Source organism: Anguilla anguilla, chromosome 5 (assembly GCF_013347855.1).
Source record: "Anguilla anguilla isolate fAngAng1 chromosome 5, fAngAng1.pri, whole genome shotgun sequence".
In the NCBI taxonomy this organism is placed as follows: Eukaryota; Metazoa; Chordata; class Actinopteri; order Anguilliformes; family Anguillidae; genus Anguilla; species Anguilla anguilla.
The window spans coordinates 35,653,361-35,677,495 of record NC_049205.1 but is presented as its reverse complement, the minus strand read 5'-3'; the positions used below and the strand labels follow the sequence as shown (position 1 = coordinate 35,677,495).

Sequence of the window (24,135 nt, the reverse complement as noted above, 5' to 3'; positions counted from 1 at the left end):
CTTTTTTCACTTTTGTTTTTCTATTTATTCCTTTATTTATTTCGTATCTGGGAAGGTCTGGTTCTCCATACAAATGAAGGTGAAGATCTTGGGCCTATGCAAATGAGGCCCAAGGAGTATGTCTGTTGGATATACCTGCTGAACACTAAATAAGCAGCACCAATTACTAAATGCTGTTTCCTGGTGTTCTGCTTTTCAGAGATGAATCTTTGCTTTCCTTTATTTTTTTACACTTTCTGTAGAATTCCAATGGGCCTAGTCACAGACTTTAAAATTCAGAAGACTACCTTATTAAACTCCATTGTGGCCAATAGTCATTTACAACCAATCCTGCTACCTGTCTACCGGGTCAAGCACCTTTTCCTGGCGGTTAATGAGTTGGGCTCTTATCACCGAGTGTTAGGCTACTCTATGCACATAGGCGCTGACTCATGTCATCAGCATCCATAAACATGTGAAAACAAGACAGTTACGATCATCACTCCCTGTTAGCCCACAAATTTGAATGTCTCTTAATTTGGGATCAGCTGTGCATGTTTTGGTCACATCCTTCTCTTTCTGTAATGCCATGTAAATGGGCTGTTTTTTTGACAGGGCCGGTTATTCAATTCTTCTGCCCTTCCTCTCTCTGACCCAACCTACATCTCACCATCATCAGCTTGAGGATCATCATCTATCCCTCTATGGAAACACTCTGGTAAAGGGTCTGGTAAAGGATTCATTAAAGAAAAAAAAGAAACAGACCTATTAACAACCGCAGATTGCTTCTTAAAGTGTCCAGACACATCCTCAATCGGGAAATCTTTTTTTCTATTTTAATACTGCTCAATTCGGCAGCATATGCCACTGAAAGAAGACTCTTTGAACTATGTGAAAAACTGCCACCTCTGAAGTACCAACATTACGTAGCTCCATAAATACAGTGCATTGAAGGGCATATATTTATAGAGTAGATGAGAATATTGATACACTAGGGACCATCTGTACTCCACAAGCACTCTAGTCCTTGCACTGAATGGTGTCCGGTTTGAGATCCATCTGAGCTTCCTGTTGCTCTGCTGTACTAATTTATCGACCAAGCAGTTTAAAAGACCAGAGTGTGTTTTTCAGGGTTTTGCTCTCAAGAAGCATTTGCAGATTTCGGCCGTGCATTAAAAAAAAATCATTTAAAATACTGGAGCTAAATTAAGTTTTCTGGCAAGCTCAGGAACTCAGCTGGAACATTAGGCTTGCAATCCAAAACCAGGAGAGCCTGAGCCAGGGAGGACATGTTTCTGAGGGGGTGAGGGGCATTATGGGTTGGACTAGGTCGAAAGGTGTATCGTTGGGGAATTTGACCCCGCCCCTGGCACCCGGGCACCTACTTGATTGCTTTCTTCTCCCCCCGGCCACGTGCAGAGTCCGGAGTGCCTGCTGTCTCCACTCCGGGCTTATTTCTCTTCCCCTGGGTAGGATAGAGGGAGGGGGCAGAGAGAAGAAGAGTGTGGTAAGGGATGTGTCAGTCATAACCAAAAATCTTTGACTGGGACATCCAGTTCAATGCAACAGACATCCTACTTCATGGGTTCTGGAATGGGTGGTTTGACTGGAGCTTCGAGACAAAATATTAAAATATTGGTGGCGTTATCATAGCTTAGGAAAGCACCAAAGCACTTGTCTTTCTTAGAACAGTGGAAATAAAAGATATCATTACAAATAAACAGGTGAATTCCATATCTGAAATATTTAGCTAGCTATAGCAAATGTATCCTGCATTGCTAGCACCATGGCAGTAAGTTTTCTGTTAGCCACTGTTGCAGTCAAACGACTGTTCAGAAATAGTGATATGCCCCACATTGGGCTACTATTGCTGTCTGGTGTATATCCCTCTGTCAGACAAGGTCACAACCAAGGTCAATTGAATATCAAAGATATATCCAACAAGTGCTCTTAGCTAACACAATTACCTTACGATATACACAATTAAGTTAAATAATGAAGTGAGACTGCTTTTAGTCAATCATATTTCCATGCTAGTGTATTCATGATTTCATGTTTATCCTATCAACAGCTGCTGTTTGCTTTGTTAGTTAAAACACGTTAGGGAACTAGTAGCTAGCTTGTTCCAATCATCTCTGTTATAAAATATATTTTGAACAGCATCATTGCCAAATAAGATAGTGAGAAAAAAAAAGTCTAAAGACAGTTTCCAAGCTAAAAAGGCATCACTTAATATAATCTGATTAATAGTTGTTCAGTAGTAGAAGTAGGTAATTTCATTTAGATTCAAAATAAGGCAAACAACAAGAAATGCAACTTTAATTGTTTTATACGATGCTTGCATTTCACCACGTATAAAGAACATTTTGTACATCAGATGGAGTGAATCCGAACATTAAATATGCAATTAAATATTTTATTCTGGACAGCAACCAGCACAATATGCAAAATACCCAGAATGGAGCCATACACTTTATATTCGTAATGATAATCTCCGCTTGTCATCCAGATAATGATACACATTAGGGATGGTTATTTAGATCCTTTCAATATTTGCATATCTACAACTCTCAAGATGTATTAAAGGCCACCCAACCACCCCCCCACCCCCCAACTGCCCACCCACCTACCCGCCCACCCGCCCACCCCCCCACCCCCCCCCCAAGGCACAAACTTATCAAACTGTAGGATTTTAAAATACTGATTTACTCTAAAAGTTCTGGATTCATTAATGCATTCATGACACTCAGCAGACACTCAGAGTGCCTTACAGCATCAAGAGTGAACACTGACAGGGTCAATGACTAACCTCTAAGTGCCATGAAAACAATAAGTGCATTGACCGTAAGGAATAAAGAACATACATTAAAGCTTAGTACAAAGCAAAAGACAAATTATACTTTGAACTTAATAGAAAACAAGCAGCAGTGTGTCATATTCATAACAATAAAGTCCAAGCATAAGGGCATAGTGGACAAGTGATAAGTCAAGTGTATAGGCTAGGATGGACCCTGTCATGTGCTGTGGGCTGGGAGTGAGGCATTGCTTGAAGAGATGAGCGCCTGTCCAGTTTTCATCTCAAACGGAAATCTCATCTTTTCAAGCACCACCTCACACCCAGCTGCAGCACCAGACATACATACAGTATACACATCCTAACATATACTCTTGAATTATCCCATGTCACTATGCACTAGCTGACTGAAGGAGGGTGGTCACTCCAGCACCTGGGTGCCAGGCAGGAGAAGAGCCAAGCCTTGACCAGGATATGGCAGGGAGGGGACGGCCAGCCACCCCAATGCATTTTGGTTTTGTTTTTTTAATACACGTTTCTCTCATGTTCATGTACAATACACACATTATTTGAGATGTCCTTTTTTTGCTCACTCATTTAACCAGAAATGCAACTACACAAGGCACTCACGCTGAGTTAAACTTGTTCTTTTGTAACACTGATTCAGGTACAGCATATCTAGCAGATAATTGCTGTCATGTGCTCTAGAGACCGTAGTACTGGAAGAGATAATGTCATAGGCAGTATTTTGTAACTTAACAAGGACTTATAAAAATCTGTGATTCCCATGATCCTCCATTATTGCTACATCAGCTGGGCTGAGTTGCTCTCGGAAGGAATCACAGGTCACGCTGCTAAGTAAGAGAGACGTACTGGGAGTAAATGCATGCTTTTAGTTGACGAACCCGTAGTTTAATTTCTGTCCATTTTACAGTTAACCTTAACCTAGAAGATTATTGACCTACAAAAACAAAAAGGAAAGCCATTAGCAAACAGCATTTGATTTATCTTTAAAATGAATGTGGGAGCCTATGAATTAGATGCAGGTAAAAGCCAAACCGTTCTTTTCATCCGAACCAATTAGGCAATACATTTGAAATGGATGCTTCGTAAAAAACATGGCTTTTTCACAGATTATGCAAAAACATTATCGTATTTGCATTCCATTTTCCAGTAAAGGCCAGGGCACCAGTTTAATCGCACAGCTGTGGAGCCTGATTATTGTTTTGCGTGAGAATTTGCGCTCGAGCTTCATGACACCACACCACGCATGATATTGAGAGGAGGATGGATTCATTAGAAACCCTGGCACCCTTGTCATTATCAATTATCTGTGGAATGCCTGTGCTAACAGATTGGACCTAAATTAGCGGCTATGAGTACAAGAGCCCACAGGACGTGGTCAAATACACATGTACACACGTACACGCACATGTGCACACACGCGCGCGCACACACACACGTGCACGCACACACATACTTAAACACACGACGACTCCTAGGAAAGCAGAAGAGACTTGACTGCTGACAGGCAAGAACAAGCTATCAAGTGCAACTCATCTATCATTCAAAGGCATCATAAAATGTTTAGGAAGATGGGGACAGAGTGAGAGAAAAACAGAGCAGGAGGGAGGAATGATTAAAATAGAACCAAAAATAGAAACAGCGAGAGAGTTGAGAGAGAGAGAGAGAGAGAGAGAAGGAGAGGGAGAGAGAGAAGGAGAGGGAGAAAGAGAGAGTGAGTGAGAGAGAGTAAGGACCAGTAGGAAAGAGAGACGAGGAATTAGAAAGCGAGAGACATCGCGGGCGAGAAAACGACAGTCTGCTCGGCTGGGAGGAGCAGGGAGAGGAACGAGGAGGAGAGGAACAGGGAGATCTGGATGCCCCGCTGAGGCAGGGAGGCCGCGGCGTGCCCTCAGCCCCGTAATCGTCACCGCTGCGGAGGGGCCGCACGCGGACGGACGCTCGCTCGCTCGCTCGCTCGCTCGCTCGGCCTCAATCACAGATCGCTTCCCTCCCTCGCGCCCTCTACCCAAGAGGCACCGCCGACACTCTTCACGTCTTCATTTTTATTTTGAAACCGCACAGGTCTTAAATACCATCTCAGTCCCAGAAAACATCAAAGCAGTTTTTACGAGCTCTCTGCCCTCTGTTTGCGAATCTATTCAAACTGAAATAAACATTAATTAGTAACAAAGGCTGTATAAACATCCTTTTAAATACATTATTGACCTAAATAAGAATTCTTATAAAATGTTTGGATTGCGCTTTACCTCATTAGGTGATGCAATGTTATCTTAAAATCTTATAATAGAGTAAAATATAGAGTATATAACAGTGTAAAACATTGCAAATATATCAGTATTTACTTGTAATAGTTTTCGAAAGCACTGTGTGAATCTGCACGTAAAAAAACAACATCAAAAAATGTGTCCTATTGTTAAAAGAGAGCTCTCACAAAAGCTGCTGTTTTGGCTCTCTTAGGCTAGATCTTACAGTGGACCATCCTCTCCCACATTTAGAGTCCCACCTCTGACCCAGGAAGGGTGTGAGGTTGCCAGGTCTCCAGGGACAGAGAAATGATGTCGCCGGTGAAAATGAGCTCAAAGAGAAGCCCATCTCCTGGCAGCAGTGGAGACGTAAGCCTATTTTCACACACGGCCGATTTTCTTTTTTTTTTTTCACCCCGCGCCTCTTGTTTCACGGCGAAGCGGATTGAATTACCTCTAACGCGGCTTAATTGGAAACGAGGACCTGATGTCAAGGTGCGTCGTTTTAATTGAGCAGCTGGGGGAAGATGCAAAGCGTTGGAGAGCACGCGAGCGCTGACATCATAGGCTTCTAATTGCTTTTAAAATGTAATTTGTTATTTTCTGTTCTTTGATCGATTAACATTCCTAATCACCTGATAAATGGTAACTTACAAAACCTTTAGTATATCTGTGATTCTAATTAATTCATCCTTTCACTGTAGCAGTATGGCTGGTGATCAGTGTGCATTAAACTGTAACAAAATGAAAGAAAGTCACATGCTGTAGTTAGGGAGAAAAAGTCCAAGTCTATTCTAAGAATGTTTTCCATTTATTTTACTGATATTTCGACATTATAGTGGTTCATTGGTGTGATATACACGCATTGCAACTGCCATCTTTTCCCTCAGTGATAACTGGCAAAAATACCCGCGCAAGCATTCATTGTCAGCAATGTAACAGCCAACAGGGAATGATTAATGCTGTAATGGCAGGCTAACTAGCTGATTGCCACTTGTGTCTATTTTTTGTTTAATGGCCTCAAATGCCTTTCTTGTTTTGATGTAACTAGACTGGGATTGGAGTGAGATAGCCGTATGGGCTGTTGCCGCTATGTGCTTGGCAGATTCGAAATTTGGGCAGCAGGTTGCGTTATAAAAAGAGCAGACAACCCACCTGGCATCCAGTTCTGCACTCTGCGTGCTTGCGTTTGAAGCTGCATTCTCCTGCATTAATAAATGAGCACAATGGCTCAAAAATGTGCTCCGCCTGGCATGTCTCTCGCTGAAATCTTTACACTGGCATCAGCAGTAGGTCTTCAAATCGAAGATGAACTTCAATGCCTTCGTGAGAGACAACTGGAGGGGATGAGCGAGCGCAAGAGGTCAGCGGCACGGATAGCCACCCCATGGCGGGAAAGGGCTAGCGGGGAGGTGGGACTAATGGGTTGGCTGCCGGGCGAGTCTAAGCAAAGCTTCCATGAGCAAAAAGTTCAATTTCTGCTGGCTGCAGCCCACCCCAAACCCCCCGCCCCCACCCCCCCCCCCCCCCCCCCTCCCGCTGAGGTGACAAGCTGGTTACCTCACATGGGGCTAGCGGAACCTGTGGCTGGCCAGCTGGGGACTGCGGGAACCCTCGATTTAGCCCTACTAGCAAGTCGGCGGTGCAGGGTTCAACTGCTAGTTCCAGGAGTATTGGTGGAGCCTATGGCCCACAAGCCATGGACTGGTGGAATCCTCCGCTGGTATCTGCTCGGCAGGCTAATGAGCTAGAGTCACGTGGCCTAGCTATTAATAACAAGGAGGCTAGTGGAGCCCCTGACTGTAGCACTGGAGGTCAGAGGTACCCTCTGTTAGCCCCAGTGTGGCATCTCCCTTCGAGTTGCACCTGTGATGGCTTAGCTGGCATGGGGAACCCTCCGCTAACACTAGCTACGTGGGGATGCGTACCACTGAGCATGAAAGTGCAGCGGTTTGATGGAAAAGGGAGCCAGCAAGCTCACCTCGCACAGTTTATCCTCATCACAGATACGGCTCTCCGGACTGAGCAGGAGGGGGATGTCAACTTGGCGGCATCCCTGGAAGGTGAGGCACTGCAGGCACTCCTGGACATCAGCGTCTTTCGAGAGCCTCGGTTCAGCACTGGCCAGTCGGGTTGGGGAGGTGCTCTTAAAGACACTACACTCGAAAGAGAGGAGGTCTGGGGAGAACGTGTGCCTGCATGCTGTGGACGTTCAGCGGCTAATCCAGCGTGCCTACAGAGACAGCTTGTCCCTCTTCATGTTCCTGAGGGGGCTAAATCCGTGCCACTTGAGGCAGTAGGTCCGCGGTCGCGGCAACCTGAGCAAGGCCCTGGTTGAGCAGGCCGAAGAGTGGCGGGCCACTCAGAAGAAAGGGGCGATCTGGAAGTGACATTAGTTCCGACTCGGGCGGTGACGACACAACGACATGCATTGTAGTGCTGCAAGAAATGCAGCAAGAAATGTCATCTGATGAGGGTGTGTAACTGGAAGCTGCAGGATGATGCAAAATGGCAACTGCAGTCAGAAAACAGGGGCAGACTGGCATAACTGGGGCACTGTCAGTCTGTGGACTGGAGTGCCCTGAGAAGAAGAGGGTGAGTCGCTTGGGCTGCAGCGAGAATAGCATTTATGTGTACTGTGAGGTAGCCGGCACACCAACAACTGCATTAGTTGACACAGGTTCTGCCATTAGTTTAATTCAGCTGGGACTGTTAGCAGGTAGCATGTCATGGTTAGCCATTAACATGTTCCTGACAACCGACAGAGGGAAGTGCTATGTGCTGGTGGCCATGGGCTACTTCATGAAGTGGGCAGAGGTATACACAGTTCCCTCACAACAAGCATTGGTGATGGTAGAGTGTCTGGTGACAGGCATGTTCTCAAAGGAATTTCAAAGCCAGTCTGCCTCCACAGGTGTGAAGACCCACACCACCCCACTGCACCCCCAGAGCAATGGTCTAGTAGAGGTTTAACCGTACATGATCTACTCAGTTGACACTGCTTACAGCTCACCATCACCGTGACTGGAACTTGTACCTGCCCCCAGTCCTGATGTTCTACAGGATGGCTGTGCAGGTGTCTATGGGTTGGGTTACTGTTTGGGTTGACCTAGTGTTTAGCAGGCCCCCTCAAACTGACCTGCCCACCACACTGGGCCCAGAGTACATCCACCAGCTGCAGGACCGCCTGGGCTGCATCCACGAGCTGGGTCAGGAGTACCTCAGCAGTGCAAGTGTAAGGCAGAAGAGGAACTACAACCTGCACTGCACTGCTCCAACAGGGTGATCCAGCTGAGGCACACGGCCTGAGTGTACAACACCCACCAACGAAAGGGCCGGACACCGAAGTCGTAAAATGACTGAGAGGTCCCTGCATGGTCTTCCAGCAATTGTCCAATGTGGTTTACTGGGTCTGACATCAGCTTCACTGGTGGGAGGTGATCCTGTATGTTGAGTGCCTGGTGTCGTACAGGGGTCCCTGCTCCCAGAACTGCAGTAAACGCCCCCATGCAGCAGTCTGCAGCCGTCAATCCCCAGCAGCCACCCACGTCCCTCAGCACCTCGCTAGTGGCAGCCGCCAGTGCACCCCAGCAACAGGCCGCAGTCGCCGGGAGTGGGCAGAAGCTCACGTTCATGCCACCCACTGGTTTGTTTAAAGCAGGAACTGCAATAAAGTGGGCGTGTGACAAGTTGGAGGGTTTTTTGAAATTGTGAGGGGGGGGGGGAGGGGGTAGTGTAATGGCGGCTGGGTAACTAGCAGGACGCTGCTTGTGTGTATAGTTTAATGGTCACAAATGACTTCCTTGTTTTGATGTAACTAGTCTGGGATTAGGGTGAGATAGTCGGTGTGGATTTCACCGTCATGTGTTTGGCAGATTTGAATTTGGGTGACAGGCTTGAGTTTGAAGCTGCATTGTTCTGGATTAATAAATGAGCGCAGTGGCTCAAAAATGCGATCCGCCTGGCATGTCTCGTGACATCCTTAAATCCTTACAATATTAATTATTTCATATTCACATTTTCAATATATATGTAGATATAGCTATGCAAACTGATACATTCTGTTTATATAACAGAATATTATTTGGAGTATTTTTTTATAACTTGAAATGACTGAATATTATCAATTGCCTGGTCAAATGAAAGAATATGCAATTCACAACTTCTTATCTAGAAAACATGGAGTTGTTCATAAAAGTCCTTTTGTTCCTGAGGGCAAGTGTTTTGAAGCAAAGATGCAGAGGGATTATACTGATTATCTGTGGAGAATACTGATCATAATAGGAGTGTGAATGAGAGCGTGTGTTGGGGAGGGGGGCGATGTGATAAATGTTTTTATAGTGTATATTAGTGAATTAGTTGTGCTAAGCTAACCCTGAAAAATATATAGTATTCTTGGGGGTTATTGAAGAAACACAAATTCTTTGAGACGCTGCTTGGACTACCAGTTTCAGAATCGGAGAGAGAGGAAAGGACAAAATGGAAGAGGGGCAGATAAAGGAGAAGAGGGGAGAGAGGGGAAGGAGACAGATACTAGAGGAAGGGAGATAAACAGAGAGACAGGAGACAAGGACACCGCGAGATAGAGCGAAAAAGGGACAGGGGCAAATGCAGAGGGAGAGGGGAAACGAAAGGATGCACACGTAGACAAGAACACGGAGAGATAAGCAGAGACAATGAGATGGAGGACAAGCGCGGAGAGGAAGGAAGGAAGATAAATGGCAACAGATGAGGGAAGAGGGGGTTAACAGAAGAGAGGGATGAGACCAGCGCATCCTCCGCACAGGAGGATGGAGAGATACACGGGGAAAAATGGACAAGGGCATCGCAAAAGATGCGACAGAGAGCAATGGAGACAGAAAAGGAATGAAGAGAGTGAGAAAACAAAAGATAATCATGTTATGCCCAAAGGCTCTGTACTTGGCCCCCCTCCTCTCTTCCCTTGGCATTCAATCTCTCGGGTCTGTCATCTTCTTTCATGGTTTCTCGTACCATTTCGATGCTTTCTATGCAGGTGTGCACATTCCTTTTATGCATTATCTAACAAAATCCACCCCTTCCTCACCACCTATTCTGCAAAGCTCCTAGCCCAGACCCCAGCATTCTTACGCATGGACTATTTCAATTTCCTTATCCCTCTGGTCTCCCTGCATGTGCCACTAAACTCCTGCTGGTAATAAAGCATGTTGGCATATTTACAGTCTGCCCAAGCTTTCTCTTGTAGCTCCACTCCTTTTTTATTTTCATTGGATACCTGTAGCTAGCGTCAAGTTTAAAACATTGGTACATACTTACAGGCGAAGTGAATGTAAGAGCTCCACCATAGCTCCAATCATGTCATATCCTACACCCTGGCCAGGGGCGACATAGCTCAGGAGGTAAGAGCGGTTGTCTGACAGTCGGAGGGTTGCCGGTTTGATCCCCCCACTCTGGGCGTGTCCCTGAGCAAAACACCTAATCCCTAATTGCTCTCAATGAGTTGATTGGTACCTTGCATGGCAGCCTTTCACCGTTGGTGTGTGAGTGTGTGTGTGAATGGGTGAATGAGAGGCATCAATTGCAAAGTGCTTTGGATAAAAGCGCTATATAAATGCAGTCCATTTACCATAGTCTCTCCGTTCCGCAAAATGGAGGCGACTGGCTGTGTCCTCTCTGCATGGCTGCCTTTACCAGCCATGATGCATGCCTGTACTAGGCCCCCAGTGGTGGAGCAAATTTTCTATGGTGGTCAGAACAGCACAATAGTTGACCATCTTAGATGCAGACTAAAGACCCACCTCTACAGACGCTTATTATTTCCCACCCATTCCCACTCCCCACCTTTTTATAATAATTTATATAAATGGTTACACCATTTTCTGGTTCGAGGTTATATTATTCTGGTTTTATGTTTCACTTATTGGGGCCTGTTTGATGCCACCTGCATAAATTCAAAATTTCTATGGTCAACAAAGTTAATGTGATGTTTCGTGTACACTGTTTGGCCTGGGAATGCAGTTAGCCGGGTCTGGCAGTATTGCTAGTCATCTACATTAATCAGATGAATACATTTTCTGCAACATTTTCAGTTGCTGTGGATAAGAGCATCTGCTAAATGAATGTAATGTTGATAGATATTGATGTTTTCTTTATTTTACAGATTTTGATAATGCAATGAAATATATAGTTCCAACAAAGTGTGTGTGTGTGTGTGTGAGAGAGAGAGAGAGAGAGTGAGAGATAGAGAGAGAGAGAGAGCTGGCACTCTCTATCCCAGCTGTGTTTGTTTGTACTGAACAAGTGGGCCTCAAGTCTCTTCATCCTCTCTCAACATTACCCCACTCTCTGCCTAATTAGCTAAGTGCGCTTCATTAAAATCATCAACCTGCTTAATGTTGAACATTGTGCTTTTGCATGGGCTATAAAGCAAAGTTTTTATGCACCTGAACGATAATTTGAGTTTTGCTTGAAAGATAACCTACATCATTTTATGCGCTCACACTGTGCTCACATTGGTTTCTTAATCATTATTCATACCTAACGATGGTTTAATATTAATAAGAACTTTTCTTTGGTCTATTTTTGATTTTGCCAAAGGCATCGACCATGGTCTTTTCGCTTGTGAAAAAAAGAAAATAAAAATGTAATAATATTTTTATGTAAAATACCTATATATAAACTGACATATAAAATTAAAATTGAACACTTTTTCTGAATATTTTCCAGAATGTTCCAAAGAGGCTTTCTGTATTGGCGAGAAAAGTCAGAACACAAGTTAACTTCCCAGAGTAGTGGATTGCATTAATGAAAAAATCTTTGGAAAAAATGCAACAACAACCATGCAACAATGTGTGAATCCTCAAATCCTGATAAATGGCCATTATACTGTAACCCTCCACATATGCAGTTTAAATTAATATCGAAATAAATGTGTGCTATGTCAAGATACAACTGTGCGATGGCGCCTGATTCACACCCTTGATAAAACAGGCAAAGAGAGCTGCATAAAATATGAAATTACTTGTAATGAGCTATACTGCCTGCTCAAAAAGGAAGAATTATATTCTTTATACAAAAACTGCTCAGTGAAAAAGATTTTGAGGATACTCTCTGCAAAGCCATCGTAAAGTGATATAAAACCGATAGTTTACAGCAATATTAATGTAATCGTTTCAGTAATTCATAGCTTAATATTTGTTACAATTTTCATTGTGTACACGCTCCTGTCCTATGGCCTGTAAACGGCATTTGAAATCGGTGCGACCTGCATATTTTCTGTGTTGTCAACATAGAAATGGAATATAGCTTTAAAAAAAAAAAAACTATTTAGATACAGAATCACAAATATCGTGGACATTACTCTTCAAGACATTATTTTTCAAAAGTGTTGCAATTTTCTTTGTACATCCTACTCTGTACACCCTACAGGCCTGCATTGGTATTTGAAATTGCCCAAAAATATCTGATCCAGCCAGGTTGTTGAAAGTACAGAAAGTTTTTTTTGAAGATTTTTGATTACTTCCTGACTGAAATTTGCAGGTTCAATACGAATGCTATTAATGCTAATTAGTCAGCTGCAATCACAATTGGGAGAGAAAGGGTTTAAAGGTCAACAACAAGGAAATCCTCATTGAAGCGGACAAGTAGGCTTAATGGGAACAGGAATATTTTATGGATAAAAGACAGAAAAGGCATCTTATTCTACATACAAGGTATTAAAAAACCAATATGGATTAAATCTGAATATTATGCACTAACAAAACATGACAATAAATAGTTGATCATGCAGAGAAATAGTTATGCTCATTTATATCCACTTCAGACAGTGTTACTTTTATTAGTGTCTCCTTTAAACCCACCTAACAAAAATGTTCATTTAAAATAAAAATGAACTTACACATTTATTGTCCATAAAACAGTGAAGTAATATAAACTTTATGCAAAAATGTAAGCTATGCATGCTTTTCATGCTTCATGCCAATGAAATGGACCATACTATGCGGCTACTGTATGTACAGCACTATGTGGTCTGTTCAAAAGATGAACACCGAAGGATGCGAATAACCTTGAAAGATTGTGCATGGAGGAATAGTAAAAGAATAAAAATTGAGGAATAAAAACAGGCTAACGAGTACACAAAGCTAAAATTCCCGTTTTCTTCAGTTTGTATGAACGACTGAACGCACGATTTACTAAATACAAAATATCGCCGACCCAGTCTTCGAAGTAAATGTTTTCTTTGCGCGCGGCAGGCAGCGAAAACATCGTTCCCAGTGCACTTCCGTACTGAGCCGAGCTTCAGTCACGCAGCCGAGAATGAAGAATGACATTTTAATGGGTGTTGACGAGACCTGCGCAAACATGGCGGCGTGATGCACAAAAACCGCCTCGGTGGAGACGGTGGGGAACAACAGAGCGCAGCCCCCCGACCTCGGGCACGCAGGGCAGGCACAGAGCACGCGGCCCCGGCAGCGGGACCCCACAGGCTACCGACGGTGCGCTTTGAGTGGAGAACCAGTCCCGTCGCTTCTAGCTAGTGCTAGTGCTAGCAAACCGCCAGTTTGACAACAAAAAGAGAAACAGGCGGGCCTTGTGTGCAGAAACCCGCCTCACACTGATACAGCACTGCCGGAAGCCAAGGGTGCCAACAGAGAGGAATAATAGATGATGGAAATTTTGTTTACTTGTTTTCCTTGCCGCATAAGTTTGTTGGAGAACAAAAAGCGGGCAGCTCAGAAGGCGGTGTAAAGCTAGGGCGCAAGCTAGCATTTGTTTTGTTTTTTTCAAGCGGATAGCCCATCGACCTCAGGGGATCTGTTGCACATAGAGAAAATTACAATGGTGCGAAAGCTTGAAAAAAATTTCTGGTTGCAGCAAAGAGGCTCTTACCGTACCGCCACGCGGTCAATTCTGACGCACGGCACCAGATAGCCTCCACTGAAAACCATTATGGTATTTCCACATTACGGTACCACATGAAAATCTGTCTGTCAGACCCCTGGGTGAAATTCAGGGGTGACAAGGGAGCGGAAGAGCGAAATGACTCTGCGGGCAGAGGTAGAGAGAACAGACAGCTAGATCCGTTATAGTTAGCGGGACAATCGAAATGGTGGTGATGGAGGTTGCTTGACAAATGGTCCAGAGACATAATTCATACAAAGACCAAGACAGCAGTCTGTATTAGGTGAAACAAAGATGTCCGATTGAAACTACTGACACGCTAACAGTGGATTCTGTGGCTTTCACAGCGCTGCATATTAATTAACAAATTATGTTTTTGTTTGACCTAATACAGGTTGCTTGTCTCACTTTTGTAGGTAGTGGTTACAGTTTATTTTCCTTCCATGCCTTGATGTTGGCTGCAGTTCCTCATGGCGACAGTTTCAGGCTTGCAGTGGTGCCTGGCAGCCCACCTTAATTCAGTAAATCCACATAACAACCACAACAACAGTAAATAGTTTGCCTATTATCTCTGAAGGGTATCATGGATTTATTTTAGGGGCCGAGGAAGTGGGATTGCTCAATGATAAAACATCAGGAAAGTAAAAATACAGTGATTCTGTGGATTTTAATCCAGAAAAATGCGTATTTTTCAGTTTTCTTGTAGATGGACTAAGGTGCCCTTTAACTGACCTAATTCATATTGTACTGTACCAAAAAAGAATTTCCATATGGAATTTAATATAAGACCAGCCAGTTAGGTCAAATCACAGTTACATCTCATCTGGACATCTGCATGACCAAACTTTAGTTTTCAATGAATAATTATGAATAAGGCAATATGAAATATCAAACATTTTCTTAAAAATCATAACAGTGTATTTACACAGGAAAATGTCGAGAGTTAATTCAGCTCTAACAGAATACATATAAGTCCAATTGTGACTATATGTACTGTTTAACAGTTAATTTAACATGGAAATGTTTAGTGTGCATTTAAAAGCTAATAAAATACCTGTAAACTTGATTTGTTTATATAGACCACCATCATTATCACAATTTACATTGAGCGATATGCTCCAACGTTTCATATGCACATTTCCCAGGCAAGTGTCGTGACTTTTTAGAGCAGACATCTGCGTCTGTCTCAGTTCCGACCTGAGATTCTTTCCTCTCGCCTAATGGCCAAATGCACCGTGTTCCATCATTCATTTATTTTGTACCCAACTGTTCATGCAATTCAGTAAGAGTCCTGTGCATATCTGCCTCAGCAAAAGCATCATAAAGCTCCTGATGTCCTATCTATTATAAGTATACTATTATATCAGTAACTATAACACTTGATATTATAATGCTCAGTTACAAAGAGACCCTAATAATAATAATAATAATAATAATAATAATAATAATAATAATAATAATAATAATAATAATTAGATTCCAGTTTGACAGGCACAATTCTTCAGTATTTATGACCCAAAGAACATTAAATGTCAACCTAAGCAAATCATTGCAAAAATCTTCTTAATGACCATGATTATTCAAAAACAAAATGCCTGGTAATTGTCTGGAAAGTGATACACATTTCAGAACATAAGTGCCAAAAATGATAAAAGTGGACAGATCCAGTGAATGGAGAAGGATTCCTGCTCACAGAAATTCTTTTCAAAGCAATTTACAGAAGCCAGGTGCCATACAATAAAATAGGACCATGCCATTTTGCTAAATAATCTAATCAAATTGACTAGATTTGCTAGAAACCAATGTTAATTAAACAGCTATCTCATTGTCAGGACTCAGTGGTGTAAATGGGAAGTGAATGCGACTACAATTTACTTTCAGTTCTGTTATTCTAAGTGTCATAATGGTGTATATATGTTAAGCTATAGCCACACATGGACAAGTGCATATGTTTTACAGAAGCAGAGTAAATGAGAGTGCATGCAATCAAATCAGCCAGCTTGGTTGTTCAAATGTCAGTGAATGCTAATGGTAATGTTGTGATGGTGTGATGCAACATTAGAACTTAACATTGCATGCTGCCAGCCTAGCAATGTGTTGGCATTTTATTTGAGTAAAATTGTAAAAAAATAGAAATAAAAAAAGAAGAAGATATTCATGCAGATGCAGTAACTGTGCAATCTTATGGCAATGAGTGAAAATATAAAAATATAAAATGTGTATTACGTAGCATACATAAATCATTAAAAAGACGACAAATCTAATTAAACAAATGAGAAATTGCATTCATTAATTTAATAGACATTCCTGGCTACTGGGGTGGGCACATGCTCAAAGAATGTAATTTTGATTTTAATATATATTTCTTATATTTTATATTTGTTTGAATATATATATATTTCTTAGTAACGCTACAATGTGCCCTTTACATCTTTTTGTAATCTGTTTGAATCCTGCTCATCTTAACTGCATTAACCTGCAAGAGAAATTGTGAAAAACCTTTAGCAACACTAAACCATTCATATAAAATATGTTAGACATAGATACAGATGTTGCAAATATTTAGAAATGGGATCACATGTGTCCAAGTCAGAAATGCAGTCAGTGGTAGAGATGACTACACTAACATACTGAATGCATCATGAAATTTACTTTTCTTTATCTATAGTTAAATCTATTTTCAGCACAAAGTAGATGCAACCATTAGAAATGATCTCATAAGTTCTCATTACCTGCTATCTTAATACGCCCAAGTTACCATTAGATTTTATTAGAATGTGTAAAATTTAAGTCATACTCTTTCTCTGAAGGATTACTTGCAGAGTGTGGAAATTAAAAAACAAACAGTTTTTATCCTTCTAGAAATGAAATATTCCTTACATAACCAACCATAGGCCCACACCTATGACAAAAACCATATCTGGCTTGCTGCCAGTTACATTGAGAAATGTGTTATTGCACCAATGTTACTTGTGTATGGTGGGATTGTATTTGTCCACACATGTATTCTGAATCTGTGCATGATAATTCAACAGAGGTAGAGAATAAGAGAAAGACAAAGAGTATGTGTCTGCATGTGCTTATCCATGCTTGCATATTGTGCGTGTTTGTGTGTGTGTGTGTGTGTGTGTGCGTGTGTGTGCGTGTGTGTATGTTGTGTGTGTGTGTGTGTACATCTTCTTGTGGATCTGTCAATGTGGCTGAGCTGCAATTTGTGTTGGTAGGTTTATGTATGTTTTACTGTCATTCTTTTTAAACCTCCCTCTTTAATGGTGTGTTGGGGAATAGTGTTGCCATGGAGAACATGAGAGAAAAAGAGAGAATAAAGGAGAAGAGAGGAATGAGCTAATAAAGTTATGTTGTGTTCACGGCAGGTGCTGGAGGAAGAGATGGATGTTTCTCATTGCTATTCTCTTTGTTGAATCTCACTGTCACAATACTCTCCTGATGGAACTGTCTCCTGACTGTCGGAACTGCATTGTTGTTTGGGCCTGTTAAATCACTATATTGGTCCTCATCACAACTGTGCTGTTAATTACTGTCAATGCTATTCCTCTCTATCACTGTACTGTTCCTCTATCAATGTGCTATTCCTCTCTGTCACTGTGCTGTTCCTATCTATCACTGTGATGTTCCTCACTGTCACAGTGCTGTTCCTCTCTATCACTGTGCTGTTCCTCTCTATCACTATGCTGTTCTTCTTTATCACTGTGCTGTTCTTCTATTACTGTGCTGTTCCTCTTTATCACTGTGCTGTTCCTCACTGGCACTGTGCTGTTCCTCTCTATCACTGTGCTGTTCCTCATTGTCACTGTGATGTTCCTCACTGTCACAGTGCTGTTCCTCTCTATCACTGTGCTGTTCCTCTCTATCACTGTGCTGTTCTTCTTTATCACTGTGCTGTTCTTCTATTACTGTGCTGTTCCTCTTTATCACTGTGCTGTTCCTCACTGTCACTGTGCTGTTCCTCTCTATCACTGTGCTGTTCCTCATTGTCACTGTGCTGTTCCTCACTGACACTGTGCTGTTCCTCTCTATCACTGCACTGTTCCTCTCTATCACTATGCTGTTTCTCTCTATGACTGTGCTGTTCCTCACTGTCACTGTGCTGTTCCTCTCTATCACTGTGCTGTTCCTCATTGTCACTGTGCTGTTCCTCTCTATCACTGTGCTGTTCATCACAGTCAGTGTGTTGTTCCTTTCTATCATTGTGTTGTTCCTCTCTATGACTGTGCTGTTCCTCTCTATCACTGTACTGTTCCTCTCTATGACTGTGCTGTTCCTCACTGTCACTGTGCTGTTTTCGCCAGTGTATTGGGACTAGTGATCATATCATTGTGTCAGTATGCCAGCTAATCAAACTCGAGGGGCTGAGCATATACATGGAAGTCTGCACTTGACTGCTTTATGGTAACCTTTTGTTACCTCAAGGAAAATATGCGTGCACTATGATTTCAGTATTATTAAATTCTAGTCTGAAGGTGAATGATCTATATATAAATGTGGCATAACGGTCTCTTACTGTGTCAACATTAGTATCAGTGTCAGGCAACAATACCCTTTAATGCCAAAGGAATAAGAACACCGCATTCACTTAGGTCTCTGTGTTCCAGTATTCCTGTCAGAATAATAGTGTGCCTTTCCCTCTTTTAGTTTCATTGCAGTGTGTGTGTGTGTGTGTGTGTGTGTGTGTGTGTGTGTGTGCGTGCGCGCGTGTGAGTGTATGTGTGTGCGTGTGCTTCTGCTTGTTTTAATCATTACTGGTTCTTTATCCAACGTAACTTGTATAAAGAAACAAAAATTAAACAAGTTTTCACTAAAGGGCCCCTGAATCCAGCCGATCAAATCCATGGCAACATTGTAATAGGCTAAATTTGTTTTATTTCATAAAACATAAGATAAATAATCCAACTCATTTTGTAAGATTGTAAGGGAGATCTATCTTTGTGGGTGAGCCTGAATTTTTTTCTCTGCTTGTAAATGAAAAAATCCAATCCAAATGACCTTCAAAGGATGGTGGGTAATGTAGTCATTCCAAACGCCCACTGATTGCATCTGTCAAATACAAGGTTAAACCGAGGTTGCATACCAACCTCCTCAAGACAGCAGTATATTTATTTGTGGACATGCATTGGTGCCCCACAACTGAACCTGAGTCGTTCATCTGCCATCCAGAGTGTTTTACAAGCGTAGGATGAATCAGTATTCAATTAACTTCAGACACACAAGAAACTAAACAAATCAGCCAAACTTTGTTGGCTCAATGAATGGCAACTTCCTTTTAATCAATCACATTTCATACTGGATAATGGGTGTCAACATGCTCCGTGACAGAAGGTCAGATAATTCTCCTTCCTGTTCCCTGCCAATTAGGAGAGTTGCACCTGAGCTGGGATTACACTGGAAACCTGTGCTCAGATCAGAAGATGGCAACTTTTTAATGAGTCATCTTCATTTGTTCTCAAGAGATGAGTTCACTTTTATTCGAGTGGAGAGCTGGCCGAACACATTTTCTTTCTGTATACGGACAACACTGAGTATATGGCATGTGACATGAAATGTGATGGTCAGAATATATATCTACCTAAACACTCTGTAAAAATAGTATTTTTGCGCTAATTCTGCACAGATCTGAATATCTAGGAGTGCCACAGCTGAAGTGTACGGACTCTGATAAACTCCCCGAAGACTATTTTCCAGACCAAAGGTCACACTGTACCATGGCAGGGATTGATCCGATCTCAGCGATGACCACTGGGAGCCTGCTGGGGCCTGAATTGCATTGAGGAGGAAGTTAGGCTGCAGAAAGTGAGGCAAAGTGGCTGGCTTTAACCCACCCAACTCCTGGCAGGACCAACATGCCACTGGAAGTTCCTCACCATCACTGACACTGCTCATTATGTACGCCATACAACTTACAATGCTATATCAGCTATATAAGTTTTGACTTAATGAAGCAATGTGTCACCTTCACTAAAGAGATGCAGAGTTGAATGGGTGAATTCAGATCTGAGGTAAGTTCAGACAGCCAGAGTGCTAGGTCAAGGCATTTGCATGGTCTGTTCAGATTTCCTGACAATTTCAGTGATTGCCACTGAAATGACGGCATCAGAATTTTGTTTAATTTGGACAAGATTCATTATTTTCTTTTCCCCAATGCATTACAAGGTTTTTGCATTGTTGCAGGTGGAAGAAAAATAAATACATTATGGGAGTTTGTGGTTTCAGTAAGCTTTAAATTAGTCTCCCAATGCAGGAATCTCCAAGTTCTTCCTCACCAATTCTCAGCGAAAGTTTGAAGGAAGCCGTGAGTACACTATACACATGGGTTCCAACCCCATGGAGAGGTGAGCCGACAGGTTATTTCTAATGCCCATTTGTGGAGATTTAAAAAAAAAAAATGGATGTGTGGAATGTATGCGTATTGTGCAAGTAGTTTTTTCATTAGTACCGAAGGCTATGTGAAGTGAAACAATTGTTCTAAAATATACCTTTGGGTTAACTGATTTGTGGGTTTAGTGATATAGTATATGGGAGCTAATGTATTTTATTCTAATATCACCAGAGTTAACTATATAGTAACTTATTGCTATACGGTAGCTCATAGCAAATTCAGCATCTATATTGCTGGCCCAGGCCTCTAGGGATACAAGTTGTAACCAGAGTGCAGTTCGGAGGTAGCTGTCTCGTTGTCGTAAAATTTCTCCCAACCTTGAAGAATCTCTGACTTGTTTACATTCTGGACAGATGTGGATGCCAAGTAAACCTACACTGTTTTTGTCGCAGCACTTTCGACACAAGCAATAGCTATCGGAAGCGCTGTCCTAAAATTGTGAATAGGGCCAAACCCACAAGCATAGAATTGTTATCGCAAATTATATAGAGAAATACCATCTTTGGGAAGAAAAAAAACTCCAAATGCTGTAAATGCACTTAGATCAAACCTACCATGCTTACAAATGGAAAAAACACACCCATCAATCACCCGCTCAATCTGTTTATAATGCCATCATAGCATTTTTAGGTGTTTCTTTGCAAACTGTAACCTGGTCATCCCATTTTTGTGGTTAACTAGTGGTTTGCATCTTGCATTGTAGCCTCTGTAGTTCTGTTCATGAAGTCTTCTACAAACAGTTGGCACTGACGCACAGGCCTACATCCTGAAGAGTGTTTCTGATCTATCAGACAGGGGTTTTCATCATTATGTTAAGAATTCTTTGGTAGAGGTCTACCTTAGCCTACCAGGCCCTATGTGATTTCCGAGCTCAATATTGCTCTTTTTCTTCGTAATGATGTGCCAAACAGTTGATTTTGGTAAGCCTACGATTTGGCCTTTGTTTCTGACAGTTTTTTCCTTATTTCTCAGCATCATAATGGCTTCCTTGACTTTCACTGGAACAACTCTGGTCCCCATGTTCACTTTAACCGCATGTGAATTATTTCATTACACATCTAAAATTGTGGAGTTCAGAGCCAAATCAAGAGAAAAATACGTCTTTATTCCAGACATTACAGAGCTCACTGTATATATACGTGTGTGTGCGTGTGTGTGCGTGTGTGTGTGTGTGTGAAGAGCTATCAGGTAGAATACAGATGTAGAGGGTCAGTTTTATACAGCATAACACAAGAGTGGATACTAACTACGTCTGAAAACTCGATACTCATCTAAGCCAGGATATTATCATAATGTACTGTACAAATTAATTTGATGTGAAATTCTTTGATGTTCCAGCATTTTCCCTTCCATTATAAAACCTAAAAAAAAAAACATTATGATATCCATTTCTCCGTAAAAAGTCATTTAATGACATGATTGAAATCCTGCTGGGAAAGGACTGAGCTGAATGGTGCTGCACCTGTGCTGCATGGATTTGTGTACAATTTCCTGTACTGCGGTGTATGTGTGTGAGATCGTGCAGTGTGTGTTAATGTTATAATGTCGTAATGGGGCTATAAATAGTGTGAAGTGTATAGAATGCACGGTCGACTCTATTGATTGTAAAGCTGTGCATATTTCACCTGTGTGGCTGAGTGCTGTGTGTATGGCCACTGTAGGAAACCATGAATTGTGCTCAACTGACCATGCTGTATAGGTATGGGGCATGCCTCGCTAATTAGTGACTTGATGGAGGGCATAACCGGCCATCCTGGAGGTCCGTGTGCTTGTGACTGGCGTGACCGCGTGTTCAGGGGCGTCGCCTCCAGAGGGAGGCGAGCCACTCACCAGTTTGCGCTGGCACCAGCCGCAGACGCCGCAGAGAGCCACCAGCCACACGGCGCAAACCGTCACCGCCAGAGACACCAGGAATACGCTGAGAGACACTGAGCCTGGAGAAACAAAGAGAGGGGGAGTTAGAAAGTTAGTTCCTCCAGCTTACATTCTGCCACTCCAGACCGCCTTGTCGCACTGTCACTGTATGCTACCCCAGGACCACTGACCTACACCCTCCTGTCACTGTGCTATACCTCACAGTTACACCGTAACCCAGTTAAATTCGCTCCAGTCATTCTGCTGCATCCTGATGGATCTGCGGGTCTCAACTTTCTGAAATCCAAAATGGCGCGCTGCATGGTTCTGTTGAAAAATATGCCAATTTCGCCTACTGTCGGCTTTTAAAAATCGCCGGCTTCACTGTCTAAGCCAGGGAAGAGCCAGCGGAGCCGCTTTCGCTGAAATCCTTGAGATTTTTGGAGGCGGGCATGTGAGCGTGAGATTGATCCCCACTGTGATGGGGCTTTCACTCGGAAAGCAAACGAGCGCCAAAGGCCATTCAACTTTCCACTAGGACAAGCTCAAGTATTTTTAACTTCGCCATGTCACAGCGCTATTTGTACAGCTCCCTGCACTCTTCTCTCTCCTGAAAACAATGAAGAGCAAGTTGCAAGTGACCCATTTGTCTCAGACCTGGCGCATGTGACTCGTGGTCTATGTTCTCATTGCGCTATAACCCAATTGCCCAATATCTCACAGTCACTGTTCTATAACCCAATTAAAGAATACCTCACAGTCGCTGTTCTATAACCCAACTGCAGACAGTCACTGTTCTATAAACCAATTGCCCAATACCTCACAGTCACTGTTCTATAACCCAATTACTCAATATCTCGCAGTTACTGTTCTATAACCCAATCACTTGGTACCTCTACTGTGGATTGATATAACCACCAAGAAGAAAGTACGGACCTATAATAGAAAAGAAAGGGGTTTCAAAAAAGGCACAAGTGAAATTTCTAACGATGCATAATAAATCTTGAGCCTATTTGTAGCAGGACCTGTATTGTTGTTCAAAAATGAACATACATTTCATCTAAGCATTTAGCAGACATTAATTCAAGGATTTTTATGTATATATGTATATATATATATATATATATATATATATAATCTATATATATATATATATATATATATAATCATTCAGGTCATGTGATCAGTGCAGAAATCTGCTGCAATTAGAACAAACAAAAGATTTTGTTCATGTTGTCTGAACCTGGCTTTACACTCAGTGCCCACTTCATTAGGTACACCTGCTTGTTAACACAAAAACAGCGAATCGTGTGGCTGCAATATGTAAAGCATGCAGTCATGGTCAAGAGGTTGAGTTGTTGTTCAACCAAACATTAAAAATGAGCAAGATGTGAAATGTAAGCAACCGTTGACCGTGGTGTGATTGTTGCTGCTAGACATGGTAGTTCCAGGTTTTGTACCTGTTACATTGCTGGTGATTAGAAGAACCCCTTGCAGGTGATCTGTGCTTCTCTCCTCTACCTGTGATTAGGAGCTGCTCCTTAACAAGCTGCTGATTGGCTTCACCTGCCGGTGGTCCTACCTAAGTCCTGCTGCAGCTAAAGAAGAGGAGATGTTTTTTTCTGAGCAGTTGGGTGGCTGGATTCTCCACCATGATGCAGACTTGTGGCTGTGTTTGGTTATTTTTCATCTTTTTGTGTGGTGTTGGGCAAGTTCTTTTTCTTTTATGTGCAGGTGTTAGGTCAGAGTAGGAAACTGGTGGAAGACTCACCATTCTTGTTTCCATCAGGAGAAAGATGATTACTTATTGTAGCCTGGTAGTAGTTACTAGTTTGTTATGTAGGCCCTTCTTTGGTCTGACCTGTTTTGTCCACAACTGTTTGTATGTATTGTGGTTTTTGGGTTTAGTTTTTGTGTGTCTTTATAATAAATATGTTTGTTATAGTATATTGGGGTAAATCTAT

General features: G+C 42.3%; 1 protein-coding gene across 1 annotated transcript in view; it reads right to left on the bottom strand.

The window, feature by feature from the left end:
- syt7a (synaptotagmin VIIa) overlaps nt 1-24,135 on the bottom strand; it is a 124,585-nt gene that overhangs the window by 42,471 nt on the left and 57,979 nt on the right. The window contains exons 2-3 of the mRNA XM_035419141.1: nt 22,148-22,251; nt 1,365-1,444 (exon numbers count right to left, since the gene is read on the bottom strand). Of these exons, the coding sequence (XP_035275032.1) occupies nt 1,365-1,444; nt 22,148-22,251 (184 nt within the window). The remainder of the gene's footprint in view (nt 1-1,364; nt 1,445-22,147; nt 22,252-24,135) is intronic.